This window comes from Triticum aestivum, chromosome 7D (genome assembly GCF_018294505.1).
Source record: "Triticum aestivum cultivar Chinese Spring chromosome 7D, IWGSC CS RefSeq v2.1, whole genome shotgun sequence".
NCBI lineage: Eukaryota > Viridiplantae > Streptophyta > Magnoliopsida > Poales > Poaceae > Triticum > Triticum aestivum.
The window spans coordinates 52,242,555-52,265,030 of NC_057814.1; the positions used below are offsets into that span (position 1 = coordinate 52,242,555).

At 45.0% G+C, this 22,476-nt stretch overlaps 2 protein-coding genes, 1 long non-coding RNA gene and 1 pseudogene across 8 annotated transcripts; 2 read left to right on the top strand and 2 right to left on the bottom strand.

The window, feature by feature from the left end:
* Positions 1 to 3,671: 3,671 nt before the first annotated feature.
* On the bottom strand, positions 3,672 to 5,099 carry LOC123170759 (aspartic proteinase CDR1-like; annotated as a pseudogene).
* A 4,116-nt stretch (positions 5,100 to 9,215) lies between these two features.
* On the top strand, positions 9,216 to 14,943 carry LOC123169624 (uncharacterized). Of its 6 annotated transcripts, none has more exons than XR_006484896.1 (8): positions 9,216 to 9,815; positions 9,925 to 9,987; positions 10,593 to 10,913; positions 11,680 to 11,832; positions 12,549 to 12,720; positions 13,421 to 13,556; positions 13,965 to 14,171; positions 14,674 to 14,943. It is a non-coding gene; the product is annotated as an uncharacterized lncRNA (long non-coding RNA). The 6 variants fall into 6 exon arrangements; XR_006484901.1 differs by having other exon boundaries at positions 11,715 to 11,832; XR_006484897.1 differs by lacking the exon at positions 12,549 to 12,720.
* Positions 14,944 to 15,612: 669 nt separating this feature from the next.
* LOC542996 (chymotrypsin inhibitor WCI-like) lies at positions 15,613 to 16,223 on the top strand. The gene has a single exon (NM_001427932.1). It carries the CDS (start codon positions 15,663 to 15,665, stop codon positions 16,092 to 16,094), a length of 432 nt encoding a protein of 143 aa, NP_001414861.1. The 5' UTR covers positions 15,613 to 15,662; the 3' UTR covers positions 16,095 to 16,223.
* A 70-nt stretch (positions 16,224 to 16,293) lies between these two features.
* LOC123170760 (DNA-repair protein XRCC1-like) lies at positions 16,294 to 17,609 on the bottom strand. Its single transcript, XM_044588532.1, has 3 exons — positions 17,559 to 17,609; positions 17,040 to 17,126; positions 16,294 to 16,685 (listed from the first exon to the last, which is right to left on the bottom strand). Exons 1-3 carry the CDS (start codon positions 17,607 to 17,609, stop codon positions 16,386 to 16,388), a joined length of 438 nt encoding a protein of 145 aa, XP_044444467.1. The 3' UTR covers positions 16,294 to 16,385.
* Positions 17,610 to 22,476: the final 4,867 nt, after the last annotated feature.

A 22,476-nucleotide genomic window follows, 5' to 3' on the forward strand; every position in this document is an offset into this window, starting at 1 on the left:
AATTTGCCAGTACATTCGATGTACTGACCCTTTGTGGCTGCAACGTCTCATGTTGCAGGATCTTACGACGAGTAAGCGATACGTTAGGGTTACGAATTCTACACTCAACTTTGCCATTGGTGTTGATGGGAATCCACAACCTTGTTGTTACTTCCGCTATTTGGATTGAGGTAATAGTATTTACGCTGCTTTATACATGTGATTTACCTCTGTTATAAATCCTCGAGTACTGTGTGTGTCAGCATACCGATCCAGGGATGACACTTAAGCATAGAGACTTGATCGTCTGAGGTCGGGTCGCTACACCCGGTGGGGAGCATCATGGAATTGGCGATGGAGAAGGGTTGGTGATGATGAAGATCGAAGATCCCCCTCTCCGGAGCCCCAAACGGACTCCAGATCTGGCATCCCGATGAAGAAAAGGAGACGGCGGCGGCTTCGTCTCGTGGAACGCGATAATTCTTTCTCCCTGATTTTTTTCTGGAAAAATAAGATTTTATAGTGTCGGTTTCAGGGTCTGCGGGCCCACCAGGTGGGGACAACCCACTTGGGTGCGCCTGGAGGGGGCGCGCCCTGGTGAGTTGTGCCCACCCAGTTGCCCCCCTCCGGTGGTTCTTGGCTCCAGAAATTATCTTTTATTGTATAAAAAATTCTCGCAAATTTCCGTTCCATTCCGAGAACTTTTATTTCTGCACAAAAACAACACTATGATAGTTCTGCTGAAAACAACGTCAGTCCGGGTTAGTTCATTCAAATCATGCAAATTAGAGTCCAAAACAAGAGAAAAATCATTAAGAAAAGTAGATACGACGGAGACAAATCACTAAGTCACAAAATGATTTGCTTAACGAGATGAAAATAAAATGAATGATCGTGCTATTGGAGTTATAATTAGAGGAGAAAGAATGACTCGGGATCATCTATATCCTGAAGGTGATCATAAAAGATTGGATATATATCCAGCTTTCACATCATTGTCCACGAACGAGTCTGGACCAGCCCGCAAACAAAATTTTTCCCAATAAAAAGAGTTTTTGTTAACTGAAAATTAGCATCAAACTTTTCGTATTTTTCTTTTGACTAGCACAACACCCGTGCATTGCTACGGGCTATGCATATATAAATTAATTAAACAAATGATTAAGGTTTTCTGTAAGGTCAAAGCTCATTTGTTTTCAAAGGTACGGACGTGTTCGGACATCAAACGAACGCTTAGTAGGCTCTTCAAAATTCAACCGTATGTACATCCCGGGCTCCCCCAAATTTAGATCATATATGGGGGAGAAATGCGGTTGTTCGGACTATCCCCTTGTTATCCCCAACACATGGGACCAACACAAAAACCCCACCCCACAACATATCGCCCCCTTTTTCTCTCGGACCCTCCCTTTCTCACTCATTTTCCCGCCGTAGTGGGACATTTCTCGCTGGAGCCTCCTTCTTTAAAATCAAATAACACCCAGCTCACCTTCGTCATGCGTTGCAACAAATATGAAATTTTTCATATTTACTATATAATAAAATGGATTAAGCTAACACATACTATTGACACAAAATAATAATAAATAACTATAGAGATCAGTCTCAAAGGTCCATTCAACTTCGGAAATGCACACTGACATGGGATGTAAGTGGCAACCTGAATGTATTCCTAGACACCAATAAGCTCCACCTCCAGCTCAGATACAATTCATTGCTAGAAGGGATAATTGATGTTCTTCTCTTCCTCGTCCTTCCCCACATCTTCTACTCTCAGTCTCTTTGCCAACCCGTTTCGTTGACGCCAACATCAGCGCGTCTGTCAGCAACACCTCATCTTCTTCTTCCTCCTTCCTCGCCAGTTTTAATTCTCAATCCTACTTATTTTTTTATAATACTCTTTCTTTCTTGTTTCCCTTTATATTTTTGGAACACTCTTTCTATCTCCAACACCATGGACCACTTGGTCGCTTTAGTTCCTTTTTCCTTCTTATTCATGGAGCACTCTCCCTTTCAGCTATAGTATGAACCACCTTGCCAATCTAGTGTCGTGGTGTACCCATCCGCGAACGTTTCGGAAACCGTCAACATGTGGACATCCTGAAGAGTTGGTGGTCATCCATCTTGGTGAACGCTAGGTTGTCCATGTCGCGGGCGCATGGTGTCCGTTGTCCATGTTGGCAAATGGTGCTCGGCCATGTCGTTGAGAGCCTGTTGATTGTCCTTGCCGACGAGCGCTTTTAAAATGATTCAACGCGGTGAACTGGTTGCTTAATTAATTAATTACACAAATAATTAACAACCTACCTCATTCTTCGCATACCTGATTAATTGCCAACCAAATCGACTAATTACCCGCCTAATTGGAAAAAATATCTACTTCTAATTATCTATAGGCATAATTAAGTGTCTACCTAAACCATTAATTACATTAATGACTAAAATTTATTGGGTGCAAAAAATAATTTCTATTTAAATGGACCTGATTAATTGCATACATAATTAACCGTTAGTTACTTAATTACATTAATGGTTTTATTTCCAAATTGATTCAGCGCTTGATTTCCAAAATATTTTCGCATGAATGGCTGCTATGAATGACGACGACTGCCAAGTATTGCAGGACACATTTCCTTAACGAATTTCTTGACATTTGAATGGACACACCTGATTTGAGAATGTAGTCCGTGTGTCTCTGTGTATTAATGACAAGAAATATAATATGACCGTGTCCACGAACACATGTACGTGGTGGTATGACGACACGCCTTCCGTCCTGGCCGTCCTTGACGTCGTGATGCACGCCTTGGCATTCTCGAGTATCACGCAAGTGTTAGGCCCGGCCGTGACATCCTCCACGGTGTCGTGCACGGCGTCCTTCATAGAGGCGCGCGGATGCGTATGCCCACAAGTAAAAGATATTTTCTTTTGTTGTTTAGGAAACTTGTGATAGTCAATTAATAATGGAGATAATAATAATTACATAGTGCGCAGGTTTAATGATTTGTTATTGAGGAATATCTCATTTTGTTTTGGAAGGTTATCGAGTAAAATATTACGTCTATATTTTAGGAAGGTAATCTTAAATATATGGTGCGAGTTCTGAATTCTTAATTACCTATTTATTTACGTGATTGAATGAATTAGAACCTGCCAAAGTAAGCACAAAACAAGATATCTTCTTAATAAGATTTGGCATTTTAATGGAAAGAAGAAAAACCAGTTGGTGGAGGTGGTGGGAGGCGACGAATAAAAACCGGACAAAAATAAACCGTACCAGGCTACCAACTCCTTCATTAGAAGTAGAGATTTGTTTTGGAAGGTTATCGAGTAAAATATTACGTCTATATTTTAGGAAGGTAATCTTAAATATATGGTGCGAGTTCTGAATTCGTAATTACCTATTTTTTTACGTGATTGGAATAAATCAGAACCTGCCAAAGTAAACACGAAACAAGATATCTCCTCCAATAAGATTTGGCTTTTTAATGGAAAGAAGAAAAATCAGTTGATGTAGATGGTGGGAGGTGACGAATAAAAACCGGACGAAAATAAACCGTACCAGGCTATCAACTCATCTATTAGGAGTAGAGATATTTTGCGAGGGAGTGGGCATGTCAATACGTACGGAGCACGGGAGAACAATGCTTTGATGCATGCGTGCCATGGTGCTCAGATTTATGGCTACAAGTCTACGCAGAGCCGGAGGTGACTAGGGCGTGGGCGTGGGCCGGGGCGGGTGCGTAGGCCGGGGAGGGTGGGTGGGCGGAGTAGGATCTCGCGCAGTCGGCTGTCGCGAAGGTGACGGTGCCCTTGTCGAGGTCGTACCCGACGTGCATGTTCTGCTGTGCGATGTTCCCGATCAATGACGACCGAGCCGACGGCGCAATGGCCAAGCACAAGGTGTCCTTCTGCACCACCGCGAACGTGTTCAACGCCTTCAGCGTCACCGCCGCGCCGCCGCCCAGCCCCAGCTTCACGTCAGGGATCTTCGCCGCGATCTGCCCCTCCTTTAGCCCGGTCACGTTGTAGCACAGCGGCAGCTGGAGGTCCGCCGGCGGCGGGGCCTTCGGGAGCTTGATCCGCCCGGCCAGCTCCTTCACCAGTTTGTCTAGCAGCGCCTTGTTGAGGAACGTCAGCGTTGTGCCGGAGTCGACGATGGCGGGGGACTGCTGCGGCGCCGCGTAGGTCGCGTTGCCGACCTTGACGGACAGGAGGTCGATGGTGTAGTAGGACTTCACTCTGGACGGGATCAGCGGCGTCGTGGCCGCGCCCGGTTCCGTCACGGTGGCGCGGGCGCCGAAGTTGAGCAGGGAGGAGCCGTTGACGGAGTAGGGCACGAGGCAGTAGGAGAACCTCCGGCCGAGCGAGGCGTGCGTGCCGAGCTGCGTGACGAGGGAGAGGTTGGTGTTGCCGAGGCCGACGAGGCCGTCCCCGATGAAGGAGCCGACAAAGGTCGTGCCACAGCCGAAGTTGACGTCGGGCACGCGCGTCGTGCGGTCGCCGCGGCTGCCTGGGGCGTCGTCGGCGAAGGTGAATGTCTCGGTGGAGAGGAGGCCGCTCGTGGTGGAGCCCCCGCCATAGCCGTAGAAGTAGGCGCACTTGGAGTCGACGCAGAAGGTTTCATGGAGCTCGCGGCACGCGCCGGAGTCGCAGCCCACGGGGCTGTACGTCTTGGACTTGGAGGGGTCGAACACGACGCCCGGCGGGGGTGGGGGCGAGGGCGCGTCACCGGCGAACGCCGGGCCAGGACCGTGGGGCCCCTTCTTGCTGCAATTGAGCCAGACGAGGTCGCTGCCGGTGTCGGCGATGGCGAGCAGACGGGTGGGCGGCGTGCCCACGTTCTAGGCCATCAGGTACTCGAACGGCGTGGAGGTGAGCTCGGACACGACGCCGTGGGCCCACGGTGCGTCGGCGCGGGCGTAGGAGCGCGCGAGCGCCTTGGCCACCCGGCCGTACGCGGTGAGCGAAGGGTCGTGGAACGGCGACCCGACGGAGTCGCGGTGGATGAACTCCACGCTGAACCCATCGCCGCCGTCCGCCGTGCAAGCGCACAGCTGAGCCGTGAGGACGACGCCGACGAGCAGGAGAGCACGAGATACCCTCGTCGTCGCAGCCATTGCGACCAACTGGAGTCTGGAACTCAACTCCCAAGGATTGGTTGCTGCTGGTGCTGTGCAGGGTAGAGAAATATAAATAGGGGAATTTGCCTAAGTTAATTGTTGACGAATATTTGCCAGCCCGCTGCGTAACTATACTCAATTAATTAGCTTCTGCACCACGCATGGAATTAGGGGTAGATTCTACGTATTGGAGAGCTGCAGAGGAGGAGGAGATCATCTTGTGCGTGAAACTGAAGATTTTGTAATTAATTCGTGCTAAAAGTGGTGAGTGGCTACTTCCAAGAAGTGATTGATTGGCAGTATACATGTCACCCGCTACCCGGCAATGGACCCCAATAGCCAGCGAACGTTTGCCGGGAGGGATGACATTTGTGAACTTTTTTGTTTCTTCAAAGACACATGGCATTTTCTTCAAAACAACATGACAATTACTTTAGAGGATGATACTTTCTTCTAAAAACTAACACTGTTTGATCTCGCGTAGCAACTAAAACTACAAGTAAAATACGTTTGTTTGTCATCACCTTCCCAAGGAACGTTCAGTCGATAACATTACCGCCCGGCAAAAATGTTACTAACGGAAAATCTTTGAGAAACGACAACGGATTAAACAGACATTTATTTTCTCCTTATTAAGCTTCTTTTTGTTCTACGCCTCAGTCATTCCATCCCATCACTTTTCAGAAAAATTGTTATCTGCTGGAGGGAATGAAATTTTGCTCAAATCTATATATTATACTCCCTCCATTCCAAAATGTAGTGCGCCCGTGTTTTTCGAGATTTAAGTTTGACCATAAATTTAACAAACGTCGGCGACTCTGGTGAAGTAAAAATTATACCACTGATCTCCCGTCGCAGTCGCCGATGTTGGTTAAATTTATTGTCAAATTTAAATCTCAAAAAGCATGGGCGCACTACATTATGAAATTGAGAGAGTACAAGTTATCCCCACCTATGCCATGTCCGTCTTTAAAATTCCTACAAAAAAATTGCAATGGAATCATTGATGCGGTGTCGCAATTTTGGTGGGGAGATGAGGACAATCAAAAGAGGATGCATTGGATGGCTTGGTAGAAGATGTCTGTTCCAAAAAATCAAGGAGGTCTGGGATTTCGGGATATTCATTGTTTCAATCTAGCATTACTAGCTAAACAAGCATGGCGTCTCCTTGATAATACGGATTCTCTGTGTGCCTCTAAATATTTTCCTGATGTCGATTTGATGAATGCAAGCTTAAAAGGGGCTCTTCTTTTACGTGGAAAAGTATTATGGCGGGATTTAACTCACTAAAAAATGGTTATATCTAGTGAAATGGAAATGGACAGAATATCGATATTTGGAAAGATGCATATATCTCGAGTTGTGCGAATAGGAAAATTGTTATTCATAGATGAGGGCACCTAGTCACAAATTTCTGGGATGAAGATTTGGTGGGGCAAACACTATGGCCAACTGATGCTCAAAGAGTTCTAGCTATCCCTCTCTCTATACATAATGTGTCGAATTTCATTGCTTGGAGCTATACAGAATGGTTTGTTCACTGTTTGCTCAGCTTATTTGGAAGAATGGAATCATCAACATGGGAAAATTTGGCAATATACAAATGGCACGGGTAGAACCAATGTTAACCCTGTCTAGTGTAAGATTTGGAAACTTTTGTGAGCGGCAAAGGTAAAGATTGTTTTTGGCATATGTTACATGGAACTCTCCCCTGCCGTGTTACGGTTGTAAATAGACACATGAAAGTTCCACCAATCTGCCCGGCATGTTCGAATGGGCCAGAAGATACAAAGCACATTCTGTTTCTTTGTCAGGAAGTGAAGGAGGTTGGATAAGTTGGGGATGAATGAGGTGATTAAAAAAAGTGTGTGCTATTGATCGTGCGGGTGAGGCGGTACTTGCATTCTTACTCCTTATGCCAGACCAGGACCTATCTAAATTGGAATTCCATAATGTACACGAAATGATCGCTACAACCGCGTGATATCTACGGTGGGATAGAGGTAAGTCCATGAGGGAAAGATCCAAGATGCATACCACACATCCATGGGGGTCCAGGCTATAACGACTAATTTTGTTAAAGCTTACTCCCCTAATGCGACCAGTAAACGAGGGCGATGGAGTAAACCTCCTATGGGTTTTGTTAAGCTGAATGTTGTGCATCTTCTGATCATGACCAGCACAGGGGCACAGCCGGAGCTGTCGTTAGAGATGATAAAGGAAATTTCATCATCGGTGGAAATTGGAAGATTGATTGGTGTGTGGATGTTTCGATAGCAGAAGCTTTGGCTCTAAGGTTTGGCTTATCTCTGGCACAAAAGGCGGGATGCAATCGTCTGATAATAAACTCTGCTAAAATGGAAGTCATCGACACAATGAAGAATTGAGGACAATCTGCGGGAGCGGCGGCAGCTGTTTTTGGTGACTGCTATTTTTTGGCTTGTGATTTTCCTCTCACTAATTTTGAACACTGTAATAGGGAAGGGAACAAGGTTGCTCATGAACTGGCTAGGTTAGCGAGAGTTTCCACAACAAATGAGTGGTTTGAAAAGCCTATGGGTGATATTGTAACTTTTCTTATAGACGATGTAACTGTTATTTCAAATGAATAAAGTTGTTAATTTTGAAAAAACAAACATCATGTGTTTTTTTCTTCACTACAGAAATATGTTAACTTGTGACCTTCTCTCAGTGACCCTGAAAGAAATAGTCATAATTCTACAACCATTTAGACCCAATTGGTCGTAAGCTGTATGGGAGGGCCAAAACCCTAAACCATAATGACCATACTGGTAAAGAAGTTCGCAATTGCCTTACACGAAATGGTCGCAAAGCAAACAACACTGTCCCACAGCCTTATTTCTATCTACTTAGAGCATCTCCAATAGAAGATGCAAATTTGGAGATGTAAACAGGAGATGTAAATTTTTACATCTTCAAAAAGTGTTTTTTGCATCTCCAAAAAAGGGCCAACTCCAACAGAGGATACAAAATGGATATGTAAAATTGCAACTCCAATACGTGATGCAAAATGGAGATGTAAAAACTAGTGGGTGGCTGCTAAATCGGGGTGGCGGCTGTGGGGACGGCAACAGTGCGGCGGCATCGGGGCGGCGGCTGAGAAGCGTCGGAGGGGCGGCGGGGGTGGCGAATATGTGCGCGGCGGCGCGTATCAGGGCGGCGGAGTAGCGGCATTTCAAGGTGGAGAGAGGAGGAGGAACGGCGACGGAGGTGGAGGAGGGCCTCTTTGGCCGGAGGAGGAAGCTACGGCCGCCGCCGACAACCAATCACCCGCCACGGCCGCGTTCGGCTTTGAAATTTTGGCCGGCCGAGGTTGGTTCGCCATCGAGTTGAGCCCCGCCATTTACCACTTCAGACCTCCACCTATGAACGACATGCAGCTTCATTCGGCAGTTATGCGTAGAGGTGGGCCTAGAAGCCCTCTTCGGCCTAAGAGGGGTGCAAGAGATGATTTTCGGCCTGAGCTGCAACGAAGAGCCCATATTCGGCCCCTATACATGGACGAACTCGCTCTTTGGCCTGACTGCAAATGAAGAGTACCTCTTCGGCCGACACGCAGCCGGCGGGGTCATAGTCTCATAGAAATGCAATTTCTGAAATAGATACTATAGTTTTGAGATTTCTTAAAAATAAATAAAATATACTCCCTCCATTCCCTTATACAAGGCCACTATGAAAAATACATTTTGCATCTATATAAGGCCACTAATAACCGAGGCAAAATTTAATGATGTTTTCTCGTACTAGCAACTTGTTTAATGCTTGCATGCATGTAGTCATAATAACACTGTGCTGCTTCCTTCTTATTCCTCCTTGCATGCATGCGTGCGTATTAATGATCCCAGTTAACAAGAAAAAAAGTTAGTTTGCCAAGTAGTCATTAAATTTACCTAGATACCTGTAATTTGAGTTTGTGGCCTTGTATAAGGGAATGAAGAGAGTACATACTTTGAGGCAATACAATCCATTAACGGTGTCGCAAAGGGCGCATCCTAGCGCCAGCCACCGCATCGATTTTTACTGTGCTAGCGATAGAAAAAAAAAGGAGTAAAAAGGGTGGATGCTACCGAGCGGAGACACAATTGAGCCAGACCTAGCCTGGGGTCTCCGCACCAGCCCCTTCTCTCTTTGACGGCGCCGCCTCCTCAACTCTCTCTCGATTCCCTTCGCGCCGCCGCACCTGCTCCGGGCCCCTCCTCTTCCCGGCTTCCCCGTGCCGTCGGCCTCCCTCGTCGGTCGTCGCTCCGAGTCGCGGACCTCCTCGCCGCGGTTGCAGTGGCCGAACAAGATGAAGAGGAGCTGCAGAGTCGGGTCCATGCAGCGGCCTCCTCCCCGCGGAGGTCAGAAGATGAAGATGTGCTCTTCCATGGTGTCGAGAGGAGGAGGCGCTTCTCCTGCCAGATCAGTGGCCATCACGTCTCCATCGACGTCGCCGAGCTCCATGGCTTCCTCGCCTCCTTCTCAGGCGGGCGATGGTGCACGATATGGCCAGCAGGCCAGGTGTGACCTGCGCAAGCAGCACCACTGATGAGGCACATGTTGTGGGCTAGCAGCGATTGGAGGGGACGCCGTTGCAGATCCTCATTGTTTCTCTGGGAGAGGAGCTCGTCGACGATCTATTTTTCCCCATAGATTCGCGATGGAGGTGCTCGAGGAGGAGCTTCTTCTCTAGACGCCATGCAAATTGTCAAGGTGTGCCTCCGCTCCCCCTCCCCCTCCCCTGTAGGTGTTGGATGATGGTTTGACATTTAATCTTCAGAGTCTTAACTCCTTGATTCCCCCTGTACTTCGGATTCCGCAGGAGAGGAACACGCCGCTGAAGAACTCGGCATGGAGGATCTGAAACCTCACAAGGAAGAAGGAGGTGATCTCTTTCTCTTTGGACTGTAGCCTAATTGTGTGAGATTCTATTTGGTTGGGTTAGTTTTAGATGATTCTGGGCAAAGAAGTTTGCTAGCTTTTCAAACTTTGGTTGCTTAAAAAAATTATCGCTAAAATGTTAGGTTATGTATATGGGCAAAAGATTTAGGTTATGTTCTACCTATCTCCCAGTTCATTTTTGGAGCCAAGTGTTTCCTAGAGGGTGCTGATGATGCATGCTATGTAGTCTGAATCTCCCTTGAAAATAACCATGAAAATCTATCCAAGTTTTTTCTTTAATGTGCAAGGCGAGCAGGCGGGGAATTACTCACCAGTAGCAAAGCTAAGAAATGCACAGACACAAACAACATCCAGTAAACCTGCGCCCGGGCAGTATCCGCATCTGCATCTTTGGCCTCTTACCCGTTTACTGTGTGGGTGACGTCGGGACCACACCATTAAGTGTGTCTGGTATACTTTTGGTAAATCATATTTGCAATATGCCAATATCATCAAAATTATGTTTGTTCTATGTCAGTAATTTAATTCTCATAGAAATAAAGTTCCGATTCATGTACTGACAAAATGTGTATGGCATACTATGTTCAGGTGAACCATTGTTTAACACGGATATGCACAGGCGTGTGGATGTGCACTGCCCCTGAATGTGAAGAGCTATTCAAGATGTTGCATTTTTGGTGGAGTTCAATGCATCGGCTAGAGGAGGATGCCGCGACAGGTTAAACTCCTCTGCCGTTGCAGAGCAGTCCACTGTGCCGTCACCGTCATCCTTGCCTTCGAGCCATCTGTGACGCTGTCGCCATCGCTTAGCCCTTCGCCGCGGGGGACACATAGATGGGTGAGGATGCCAGTAGGAAGCAGCAGCTCGCCGTTTCCTTGGTCCCCGCCAACGCCAAGCGAGAAGAGAAGGTGAGATCGAATCCGTCTGGTCTTATTCTGGTTATCACTGCTTGGTTCATTCAACAACATTTTGATGCCTTCCAATATGATTTTCAAAATTGTATCAATTTAGGTTTATATGTACCATTTGTATAAATTATTCACATCGTCTTTAAGTGGATTGTTGAAGAGGCAGCCAAATGTATTGAGCCAAGATAGTAACACATAGCATAAACTGTGTTGCCTTTTGTATTAATGGATTATTCTCCTCCGGGCATATACAAAGTACACAGGAGGTGTTAGTTTGTTAGAATAACCTGACTGTCAGAAGTGCATGCGACTTATACTGAAATTTTGCTTATCTGAGGGCTTTAATACTTTCCTAACTCTGCTCCGCACTGATAGAGATTTCTCTTCCCTTGTATCTCTCACCCTTTGTCCCTTCTCAGTTTCTTTCCTGATGCAACATACCATATATAATTTGAGACCTACCCAGGCTTGAGCAGCATGCCATGGCCATTTGGTTTCCCAAAGGGAGCCTTTTTATTCTTTTTCTGTAATACCATGAACATATCTGAATGTTTGCATTGGTTCTAGCTGATGCTTAATTTTTCTAATGTATTCACGACTGAATAAGCCCACGCATACATACTCGTGTATCTGATATTGTATTCTGGTCCTTTCTCTGTCATTGATTTTGAACATGTATATGCAGTACTGACAGGATGGATTAATAGATATGTTGGACCTATGCATTTTGTATTATCTAACGTTTGTGATTCTTTTTGCTATTCAGCTTATTTGTTTGCGGTGATTGTAATTGACACGCAGTAGCAAGTCGGGCATATGAAAGGTATCAACAGTGGACAAGATGATGACTCCAATCGATTTGGTGTGGAAGCATGACAAATTGATAAATGTTGGAAAATATCAGATCACAAAGCTAGAGGTGATCATTCTGTTCTTTACTTGCGAATCTCTGTTCCTTACTAGCTCAGGGAACTTGCACCAAACAAACAGATTGATGATCTTGCAAACCTCTGGTCAGTTTCGCTTGATTCCATTGGGACTTCAGAATTCTGTCATCAAATTTATCCCTAATTTAAATTAGCTCTCTTGCACCGATCCATAAATTAGTTGGCTTAGTCGGTAACTTAGTAGTATGATAAGTTTCAGCATGTTCTTTATGCCCCGTCACCGCTGCCATTTCATATTTCTTGAATGCCAAGAAAGAAGTGTGATTAATAAGACCTCACCCAAAGTTAAATCTGAGTATAAAAGTTGTCAATTACCACAAGGAAATGTTGGCCTGATGATTGATGCTAGCTGTGGTTAGATCAAAGTATGATATCTTCTTGTACCTACTGTTGATGTCCAAATGATATGTCCTTGGGCATATGATGAAGCTAGACCTGACTCTCGTTTTTTTCTTTGTGAATAAGCTAGACCCGACTTAATCTATGATGTTATCCAAGATGATATTGTTTGATAGAAACCTGAGTGTGTATCACAATCACAAAGCCAACAAAAAAGATTTTATCTGCCAGGTGTCATGAAAACAAGCTCACATAGAAGAACAGTCCTTCTATCTCTTTGTAATTATATATTTACAGATGATAAGGATCGTATACTTGTCCTTATTGTTGCTTTGTATTGTTTGTACAGTGCTCGCCCTTGATGTAACGGTTCAACACAGCATCGCTAATTGCATTTGTGCCTAATTGCCTTTACATGCCACTAAATTTGTACCCAGTATATGAATGGAGCCTCTCTTTCCATGTGTATAACCAATTCGTCAGCATAGTACTACTGCCCGACTGAGCATTTCTGTGCCAAGGTATCATCTGCAGTGTCATGTCTGTGTTCTGTCTAAATAGCATGCGATGCTTTACATTGGCATCAGAAAGTCCACTTCAATACCATTTTTTGGCTGCTTTATAGTATTAGTACTACTATTTTTCTTTTGTAATCATGGATTTGCAATTGACAGAAGCTGCAAATTGTGATATGTTGCCTTGTGGTTAAGTTTTTATAAGAAAATAGTTAGTAATTGTGAATTTCTTCATTCTCAATATTTTTGGCACATGCTGGAAAAAAAACATTGGGTGGTTATCTTAAACTTTGTTTCCGTTGGCATCCTGTGAGTGCCCCAACAGATAGAATGTTCCTTTTTTTTTCCTATATACCCATTACAGTGGTACGTATCCTTCATTACAAAGAGCCAGTTTGTCGTTGCAGTGTTTTTCTATTCACTTAAATCTATACATAGTTAGATGTCTTTCCCGATGTGCAAAACTCGATGGATGGCACATAAATTGCTTGTTTAACAGATGGAATTCAGGGATTAATGGCATTCATTATATTGATTATAATGCTCTGTACATATACATTACACATATGCTAACTGCAGTAGCCACAGAGTGGTTGGTGAGTGCGAAATAGAGTGCAATGCACGCGCCAGCATGATCAGATCATTGGTAGATCAATTTCGAAGCCTGGCTGATGAATGACCAGCTTATATGGTTCTGTTGTTGTAGGCTGAAGTTTTCTTTCTTGGGCAACTAAGACAGAAGAACCTGGTGAAATTGGTTGGGTAGTGCTACGAGCACGAACACCGGATGTTGGTGTACAAATTCATGAGCGTTGGGAGCCTTGAGACGCACCTCTTCAGAAGTGAGTTCTTCACCGCTTTCTGCTGTCAATTGATCATTCCAAGAATTAGTATGTTTGGTGGTTCTTGAGACCAACAAGATAAAGAAAAATGTTACTCTCTCCAATACAAAATAAGCGTTGTGGTTTTAATTAAAATTTGAACTAAAACCATGACACTTACTATGGATTTGAGGGAGTAATTCAGAATTCTGAGCACGTACGAGTGTCATCTGGTCCATAGATGATGAACTGTTCTTGTCCCCTTAACTTTCTTTTCCATAAGTCACAAGTCAAGAGGATAGCTGAGCTCTCTCTCCCTTCCAAAGGGACTACACTTTCTCTTTCTAAAATCAGATGAATGTAGATATTCGATATTTACTAAAAAGGGATACTGGATATTTTGGATTGAAAATTTACTTGTCCGACCAGCTTCTTGGTACTTGCAAGTTAGTACAACTCTTGGTCAATGTGGAGGAGGAAACTGACCTGAAACATCCTATTTCCTTCACGTATAAATGGCTCCCTCCTGCGGATGATAAGGATGAAGATCGCCGTCAGCCCAAGGGCCTTAACTTTCTCCATGACGCCAACCTGCCGGTGATCTACAAGCAGGCCTCCAACATCTTGCTCGACTAGGTAAGTCACACGTAACTTGAGACTTTCTGCTAAGAAAAGAAGCAGTTCTCAAATGTCTCTCATTTTGGAACTGTAGTGATGGTTACTGGAAAATGGGGTCGAACAGTACATCACACCTCTTATGCTGAAATTACCACAAAAGTATCTGACAAATGAAAATAATAATTTGATCTTGAATCTTAATTTCAAATCTTTACCTTTTGACCTGTTGAACCATCCAAGATGCCATGTTTCTGAACTTTAGCTAGCCCAGTGCGTTAAGTGTAGCTCTGACCTGACTGGAACTCTGAATATTCTTGGATGGATGCCAAACCTGAGAAATCCTATGAACATTTTGCCGTCATGGTCACATAATTGTCCAGTGAGATATGAAGCTTCTTGTGTACTTTGTCTACCTATATTTGAGAATGAATCCACTTTATGAACAAGAATGCTTTAAAGTATTTACCCCAGGTATCTGTAAGCTATTACAAGGATCGAACTTATTTCCATCTTTCTTCAGTGCAAGCTGCAGGGTCAGTCTGAGCCTTCACGAGCTCGACATCGGGGCCAACACTCTACATACTTATCGACGCGGTGTAGTACCAGGAGGAGCAGATGTGAAAAGCGGTGCAAAGTGTGCCTTATGATGCTTGGAACTGTGCATCTACTTTTCGCCAGTGCATGGTTGCTTTTGAACCACCTCTCTTTGCAGTCAGTCATTTAGGCTGCAAGAATGCTGCATCTCTGTTCATATAAGCTTATCCATATATATGATGCCCCTGTCTTTGCACACCTGATGTGTTTTATGAATGTGCACTGCACCAACAATGCATTTTTACTGTTGTAACTTATTTTTCCCATCAATAAGCTGGTACTGTCACTTAGGTTGGATTGCTCTGCTTTCTAGAGTTTAGAACGTTATATAAGTTGAACAACCCTGCCACTAGTGGCTTGGAAAAGCTCTACGCCTAGTTCAATTTCCTTGTCTTGTCTGTTAATGTCCTAACAGAACTAGTTTCATTTACCTCCAAATTCTGTTCTTGGAAAAGCTAAGACTAGAAGGGCGAAACCTCTTCTCTTCCTCACGCAATGCCCAACTTGCATTTCCCTCCAAAATCTGCTCCAACAAATTAATCAATTGTGCGGTAGTTCATCATGATCACATTACACGCAACACATCCGTCATCGTGTCAGCTAAATTCTGTTCCAACAGATCAATCAATTGCTCACCAGTTCATCATCATCATCATCATCACATAACCCGTAATACATCCGTCATCTTGTCAGCCAAATTCTGTTGCAACAAATTAATCAACTGCGCTCCAGTTCATCACCATCATCGCATGACCCATCCAACGAACACACCCGCCATTCTGCCAGCTTCATTTCGCCTCTACTCATCTCTCTCAGTAGTCAGTATATATACATACGTGTATGCAAACGCAAGCCCAACTCACAAGTGCAGTGCTCCACTCCACCAGAGAAGAAAAAACCAACCAACGTCCATCAATGGCGTCGTGCAGCCAGCACCTCCTCTCAGCCGTCGCCATCTTCTCCGTCCTGGCCGCCGCCGCCACCGCCACCAGTATGTACACCTGCTACGAAGGGGTGGGCCTCCCCGTGGACCCGCTCCAGGGCTGCCACTACTACGTGACCTCGCAGACCTGCGGCTTCGTGCCGCTGCTCCCAATTGAGGTGATGAAGGACCGGTGCTGCCGGGAGCTGGCCGCCATCTCGTCCAACTGCCGCTGCGAGGGGCTGCGCGTCTTCATCGACCGGGCGTTCCCTCCCAGCCAAAGCCAAGGCGGTGGCCCCCCGCAGCCGCCGCTGGCACCTAGGTGCCCGACGGAGGTGAAGAGGGACTTCGCCAGAACGCTCGCCCTGCCGGGGCAGTGCAACCTGCCGACCATCCATGGCGGCCCCTACTGCGTCTTCCCATGAACGCTAGCTTGTTCATGAAAACATTGTGTGAATGAATAAGCTAGCAGCATGTCACATCCGTGGATGGGTGATATGGTTACATGCATAAGTGCGCAATAAAGAGAATAATCTTCCGATGGTTCTTAAACTTGACCAGAACAGCAAAAATACTTGACCAAGAACAGCGCAATTTGAAAATTTAAGCTTATCAATCCTCGACAACAGCGATTCGATCACTGCCGACCGTACCGTCCTCACTCATATACAGCCAGCAGGGTTCTTCTCTTCAGAAACAAACTAACATTTCCTGACCTAGCTACTACTAATCCCCGAGAACTGTCTGCAATCGAGGTCGATCTCTTCCTCCGTCATCTCGATCGTATCATCGCTGTCATACTCAGCATCGTCCGTCCCGGTCTTCCCGGGGCGCTCCTTTGCCTTCTTGTCACCACCGTCCATGTGTGCGAGCTCGGCCTGGTAGATTTTCTTGCATTTGGTTGCTAGTTTGGCGAGCTGTTCTTTAGACAGCGATGAGCCCTCTCTGTCCAGCCGCACTAGCTCGTCCACAACATGGGGGACGAAGCTCCACTGCTCCGCCACCCCACTGGTATCCTACAAAAAAGTAGATCATGATCATTGGTCAGCCACCCGAGAGTATACCGCATTTCCAGTGAGAAACACAACAGATCTTCGTAAACATGTTTGGTACACTGGGTTTCACTGCTGGAAACATAATCACAAATTAACAATAAGTCAATGGCAATTTGACCCAGATCAACAATTGGCCTCTAGGCAAGCATCATTTTATTGTTTTCAGGTTACTTAAGGCTGGTACCTCAGTCCGCATGTTTACTAGTCTAAATCACTAAGATATAGTAGTACATTCTTTGTTGATACTTGGAAGTAATAGACAAGTAACTCGAAAGACCTGCATATCTAAATAATGAGTGGTGTTGCATTCCTTACATTGCCTTGCTCAAGGGATTCAATGGCATCCTGAAGACAAGTGATAACCCCTTCAGCAGCTATTGCCTTCAATTCGTTTGGCTCTGGCTACAAGACAACAAGAAGCCGGACAAGTCAATATAACAGCACTCATCATTCCCATTGATTAACATATCTAGGACAAGTCGACCAAATAGTGAACAAAACTGTCTGCTGCTCTACGATTTGCTAACAACGGTGATGCATCACCATTGTTTAGTTGTTCGTTCCATCATGACAGATAATATGCATTGCATTTTGTTATATTGGCCTAAGAAAATGCTAATCTCATTTACATTAGGAAAAAATGGAAAAGACTGATCAATTCGTGCAGATCATCTCTATGGTAGCCATACATTGATTGTAAAAGTACTTTATTACATACCAAACTTGAGGCTGAATAATTATAAAGAAAAGACTAAGACCATAAGGAGGCTTGAAAGTTGAAATATAATTTCATCACCATCACCTGACCATTTTATTATCCCCACAATTGCTCACCTTCTCTTCTTGGCGCTCCAACCAAGATATTGTCTTCGCAAAATCATCCATTGCCCACTGTTTAATTTTTTAAGGCGAAAAGCCGTTTATTTATAGCGCCTGAATGTCCTGCCTGTAGAAATGAGACTATTATGAGGTCATGTAGAAAGAAACCATATTGAGATCCTTCCGGGACAAGTGTTGCCTATGTTGTTCCATTTGTGAAAAATCTAAACATAGACTGTGTTATAATTTAGATGTCATTGCCTATTTAATGCCTCTGGGAAGTCATTTGTTTTCAAGAAACATCAATATGCATCCCACTGTACATTATATTTTATCAAAATGCATCATCATAGTACATGCAGGTTGGAAGTTACTATCAACTATGGTCAGTTTACTGATGGTCAGTCTGGAATCTGAATCACGTACAACCTACCTTCCTTCCCTTGAAATTTTATGTGTTCCTTAATAATCTTGATATGCAAACGGTTATTTGGAAGAGAAAAAAATCTTCATATGCAAACTGAATGGGGGGGTAACAACCAAAAAACTCCAATAATATTTTTAATAATTGAGAATTTTTTAAAACATACAAACATCTTCTAAACTTCGATGATTTTTATATTTCAGAATAATTTGCAAAATCCATGTCCATTTTGCGAATACAAGGGTATTTCTTAAATCTTTTTCGATAAAGGGTGGATTTTATTACTCAAAATGAAGCATCAAGCGAATACGATCAAAATGAGCACACACCCGACCTCTGCATAGTTAGGATGCACACGACCAACACCAACACACACAAAAAGCTGCAGGCAAATAGCAAAGTCATATAAGACCAAAGCCATACCTAAGCAAGCAGTAAAAAAACCCGAAGCGATCAATTCCGCGATCGACAATCTGCAACAATGACCATATCCGCACCAACTATCTAATGACACCACAAGAACAACGAGGTTCTTCAACAGCAGCAACGCCTTCAGAAAGGGAGCGGCGTTCGAGCGCCGCCGTCACCGCATCCGACCACCAAAAGCCAGAGTCTAGGTTTTCACCCTGAAGAATAAGTTCGAGCAATTCCTTCAACAAGTTAACGACGCAAAAACATCGTCATTGCCAGGTACAACCAAATCGAGTCACACCTAGGTTTTCACCCCGCAGCTCGAGACCGGGTACTCGAGGAGCACCACCATCGGAGTCAATCAGGTGTCATCGCCACCACTTTTCCGCAATCCTAGCAGCGGCATGCTCTGGATGAAACCGACCGCCGCCGCTGCACAACCATGCCGTCTGCGTCATGTCATCATCCATAGATTGCAACTCACTGTCGAAGGCAACCACCGGGTCCAAAGAGAGTAACTCTCACAAAAATCTACGCTGGCCAACATAAGTCCACGGCGAGGGCGCCACCGCAGGACGCACTACTAGGAAAAGGGTTGCTAGTGGCGTACCTGTTTTGCCTACTAATGGCGCACTATAGGTGCGCCACTAGCACCACGCCATTAGATTTTATTACTAATGGCGCACCACAGGTGCGCCATTAGTATACCAGATACTAATGGCGCACCATGTAGTGCGCCATTAGTACACCCTATGGTGTGCCATTAGAATGCACTAGTAGAAAACTGGGCTTTGGTCACAGGGCAATATTCACATTAGTCCGGGTTCAGTCACGAACCGGGACTAATGCGAGCATTGGTCCCGGTTCGTGCGGCCAGGGGCCTGCCGGGCCTCGTGGGGGCATTGGTCCCGGTTCGTCCAGCCCCTTTGGTCCCGGTTGGTGGGACAAGCCGGGACCAATGGGCCACGCTCCTGGCCCACCACCCTTTAGTCCCGGTTCATATCACAAACCGGGACTAAAGGGCTGGTCCTAGTTGCGGCCAGTGTTTAGTCCCACCTCGCCAACCGAAGGGCGCTCACACCAGTTTATAAGCCCGTCCCTCTCTACCTTGTTGAGCTCCTCTCAAAGTGAAAATAGATGCCCTTATACAGGGAATTTGACCTAAATTCACAGTAAATTTCTTTGAATTTCATAGAAATTTATTATGAATTTAGGTTGAATTTTCTCTATAGGCGCATCTATGTTCATTTTTTTATAGTAAATAAAATAAATAAACCTTAATAAAATAAAATAAAATAAACTATAGTAACTAAAATAAATAAACCTTAATAAATTAAATAAAAATAGCAGCAGTAAAATAAATAAAAATAAAATAATTAAAGTAAAATACATAAGTAATTAGAAATAAAATAAATAAGTTTTTTGTTGTAAGTAGAAACAAACAAAACAAATAAAGCAAAAGAGAAAACAAAAAACAGAGAAAAAATTATGCCACCTACTGGGCCACCACGGCCTGAATACGACTTGAAACCCATCCATGGGCCAGGATTCAGGCCCGCAGAAGGCCCAGTAGGCCCCACAGGCAAAGAGAACGGTTAGGCCCGAAAGCCTGCAGTTGAGAGGAGCTCGAGAGGGTGGGCGCAGCAGCGCTTATAAACCACTCTCGAGCCCTCTCAACTAGCGAGGTGGGACTAAACTTTTGACGCGGGGCAGCACAAGGCCTTTGGTCCCGGTTGGTGCCACCAACTGGGACTAAAGGGGGTCATTGGTCCCGGTTCGTGGCACCAACCGGGACCAAAGGCCTTTAGTCCCGGTTGGTGCCACGAACCGGGACCAATGAGTTCCCTATATATACCCCATCGCCATAGCAGAGCACTCCACAGTGCTCTGTTTTTTCTGGCCGGCGAGGGGAGGGCATTTGGGTGCTCTAGCTCACCTCCTATGCACATGAGGTGTTCGATGAAATGTCTGAGCCACACTAGTTAATCTTTCTCCTCTCGAAACTCGACCTCCGAGCTCCATTTTCCCCGAGATTTGTCTAGGTTTAGCGGTCCGTCACGTCCCGTCCCCGTCTTCACCGCCGTCGATCGCCCGCGCCGATCTCGTCGCCAGCACCACCGTGGTGAGCCTCTTGTTCTTATCTTCTTTCTGAAAGGAAAAAATTCTTACTTTAGATAGTTACTTGTCTAATTTTGTTACTTTTATTATTCCTTCTTATTACATAGTGCGATGGTTTTGGTATTCGCCCCCGTCGGCCCTCGTCCTGTCTATGATTCGGATGTGGTATATATTATCTTTTTATAACTATTTGGTTCATTTATTGTTTATGACAAATATACCGACCAACGTGACATAGATTTTATTTATCTAGGAGGTGGTTGAACCGGAAATTCTAACCGACCCTATTGTCGAGAGGTTAAATTTAGTTGCAAAAGAAAACAATTACTTGAAGAAAAAAATTAAAAAATTGAGGAGGAGAAGATGATATTGGAGTTGCATGTTGCGGATGTCGTCGATGATCACAAGATCAAGATGGATGCAATGCGCTTGAAGATTAGAAAGATTAGAAAATATGCCATTCATACCGAGGCTTGGTATCATTATGCCGTTGGATCAATTGTTACCTTGGTTGCGATTATGATCGCATTTGTTTTCGCATTGAAATGTTTTACATAGTTTCAATGTATGGTTTAATTAATTAGATGCTCTGGAGAGCTATATATATGTTGTTAGATGAGAACTATGTATGTACTTTGGTTTTAATGTGATGATGAACTTTTATTAATTTGGTCACTTAATTATCTATTCATGATGTTCTGTAATCGTTTTTGACACACTTAATTATATATAATGCACGCAGATGAACCGGCAATGGATGTACGGTGACAGACACACCTCCGAGTACATTAAGGGCGTGCATGATTTTCTCGAAGTGGCTGAGGCAAATAAGCAGAATGGTTTTATGTGTTGTCCATGCCCTATATGTGGGAATACGAAGTCTTACTCTGACCGGAAAATCCTTCACACCCACCTGCTTTACAAGGGTTTCATGCCACACTATAATGTTTGGACGAGGCACGGAGAAATAGGGGTTATGATGGAAGATGGCGAAGAAGAAGAGGACGATGACAACTATGTGCCCCCTGAATACGGTGATGCTGCAACGGGGGAAGCTGCTCAAGATCAAGAGGAACCAGACGATGTGCCAATGATGCTGCAAGGGGGGAAGCTGCTAAAGATCAAGAGGAACCAGTGCCCGATGATGATGATCTCCGCCGGGTCATTGTCGATGCAAGGACGCAATGAAAAGTCAAAAGGAGAAGCTGAAGTCCGATCGCATGTTAGAGGATCACAAAAAAGGGTTGTACCCCAATTGCGAAGATGGCAACACAAAGCTCGGTACCGTACTGGAATTGCTGCAGTGGAAGGCAAAGAATGATGTGCCTGACAAAGGATTTGAGAAGCTATTGAAAATATTGAAGAAGAAGCTTCCAAAGGATAACGAATTGCCCGACAGTACATACGCAACAAAGAAGGTCGTATGACCTCTAAGATTGGAGGTGCAGAAGATACATGCATGCCCTAATGACTGCATCCTCTACCGCGGTGCGTACAAGGATCTGAACGCATGCCCGGTATGCGGTGCATTGCGGTATAAGATCAGACGAGATGACCCTGGTGATGTTGACGGCCAGCCCCCCAGGAAGAGGGTTCCTGCGAAGGTGATGTGGTATGCTCCTATAATACCACGGTTGAAACGTCTGTTCAGAAACGAAGAGCATGCCAAGTTGATGCGATGGCATAGTGAGGACCGTAAGAAAGACGGGAAGTTGAGAGCACCCGCTGACGGGTCGCAGTGGAGAAAAATCGAGAGAAAGTACTGGGCTGAGTTTGCAGCTGACCCAAGGAACGTATGGTTTGGTTTAAGCGCGGATGGCATTAATCCTTTCGGGGAGCAGAGCAACAATCACAGCACCTGGCCCGTGACTCTATGTATGTATAACCTTCCTCCTTGGATGTGCATGAAGCGGAAGTTCATTATGATGCCAGTTCTCATCCAAGGCCCTAAGCAACCCGGCAACGACATTGATGTGTACC

Coding starts and splice junctions, on each gene's coding strand:
- LOC123170760 (XM_044588532.1), bottom strand. CDS start 17,609: ATGGATGATTTTGCGAAGACAATATCTTGGTTGGAGCGCCAAGAAGAG. Junction 17,127..17,558: donor TGGAGCGCCAAGAAGAGAAG/GTGAGCAATTGT, acceptor GTTGTCTTGTAG/CCAGAGCCAAACGAATTGAA. Junction 16,686..17,039: donor AATCCCTTGAGCAAGGCAAT/GTAAGGAATGCA, acceptor ACTTTTTTGTAG/GATACCAGTGGGGTGGCGGA.
- LOC542996 (NM_001427932.1), top strand. CDS start 15,663: ATGGCGTCGTGCAGCCAGCACCTCCTCTCAGCCGTCGCCATCTTCTCC.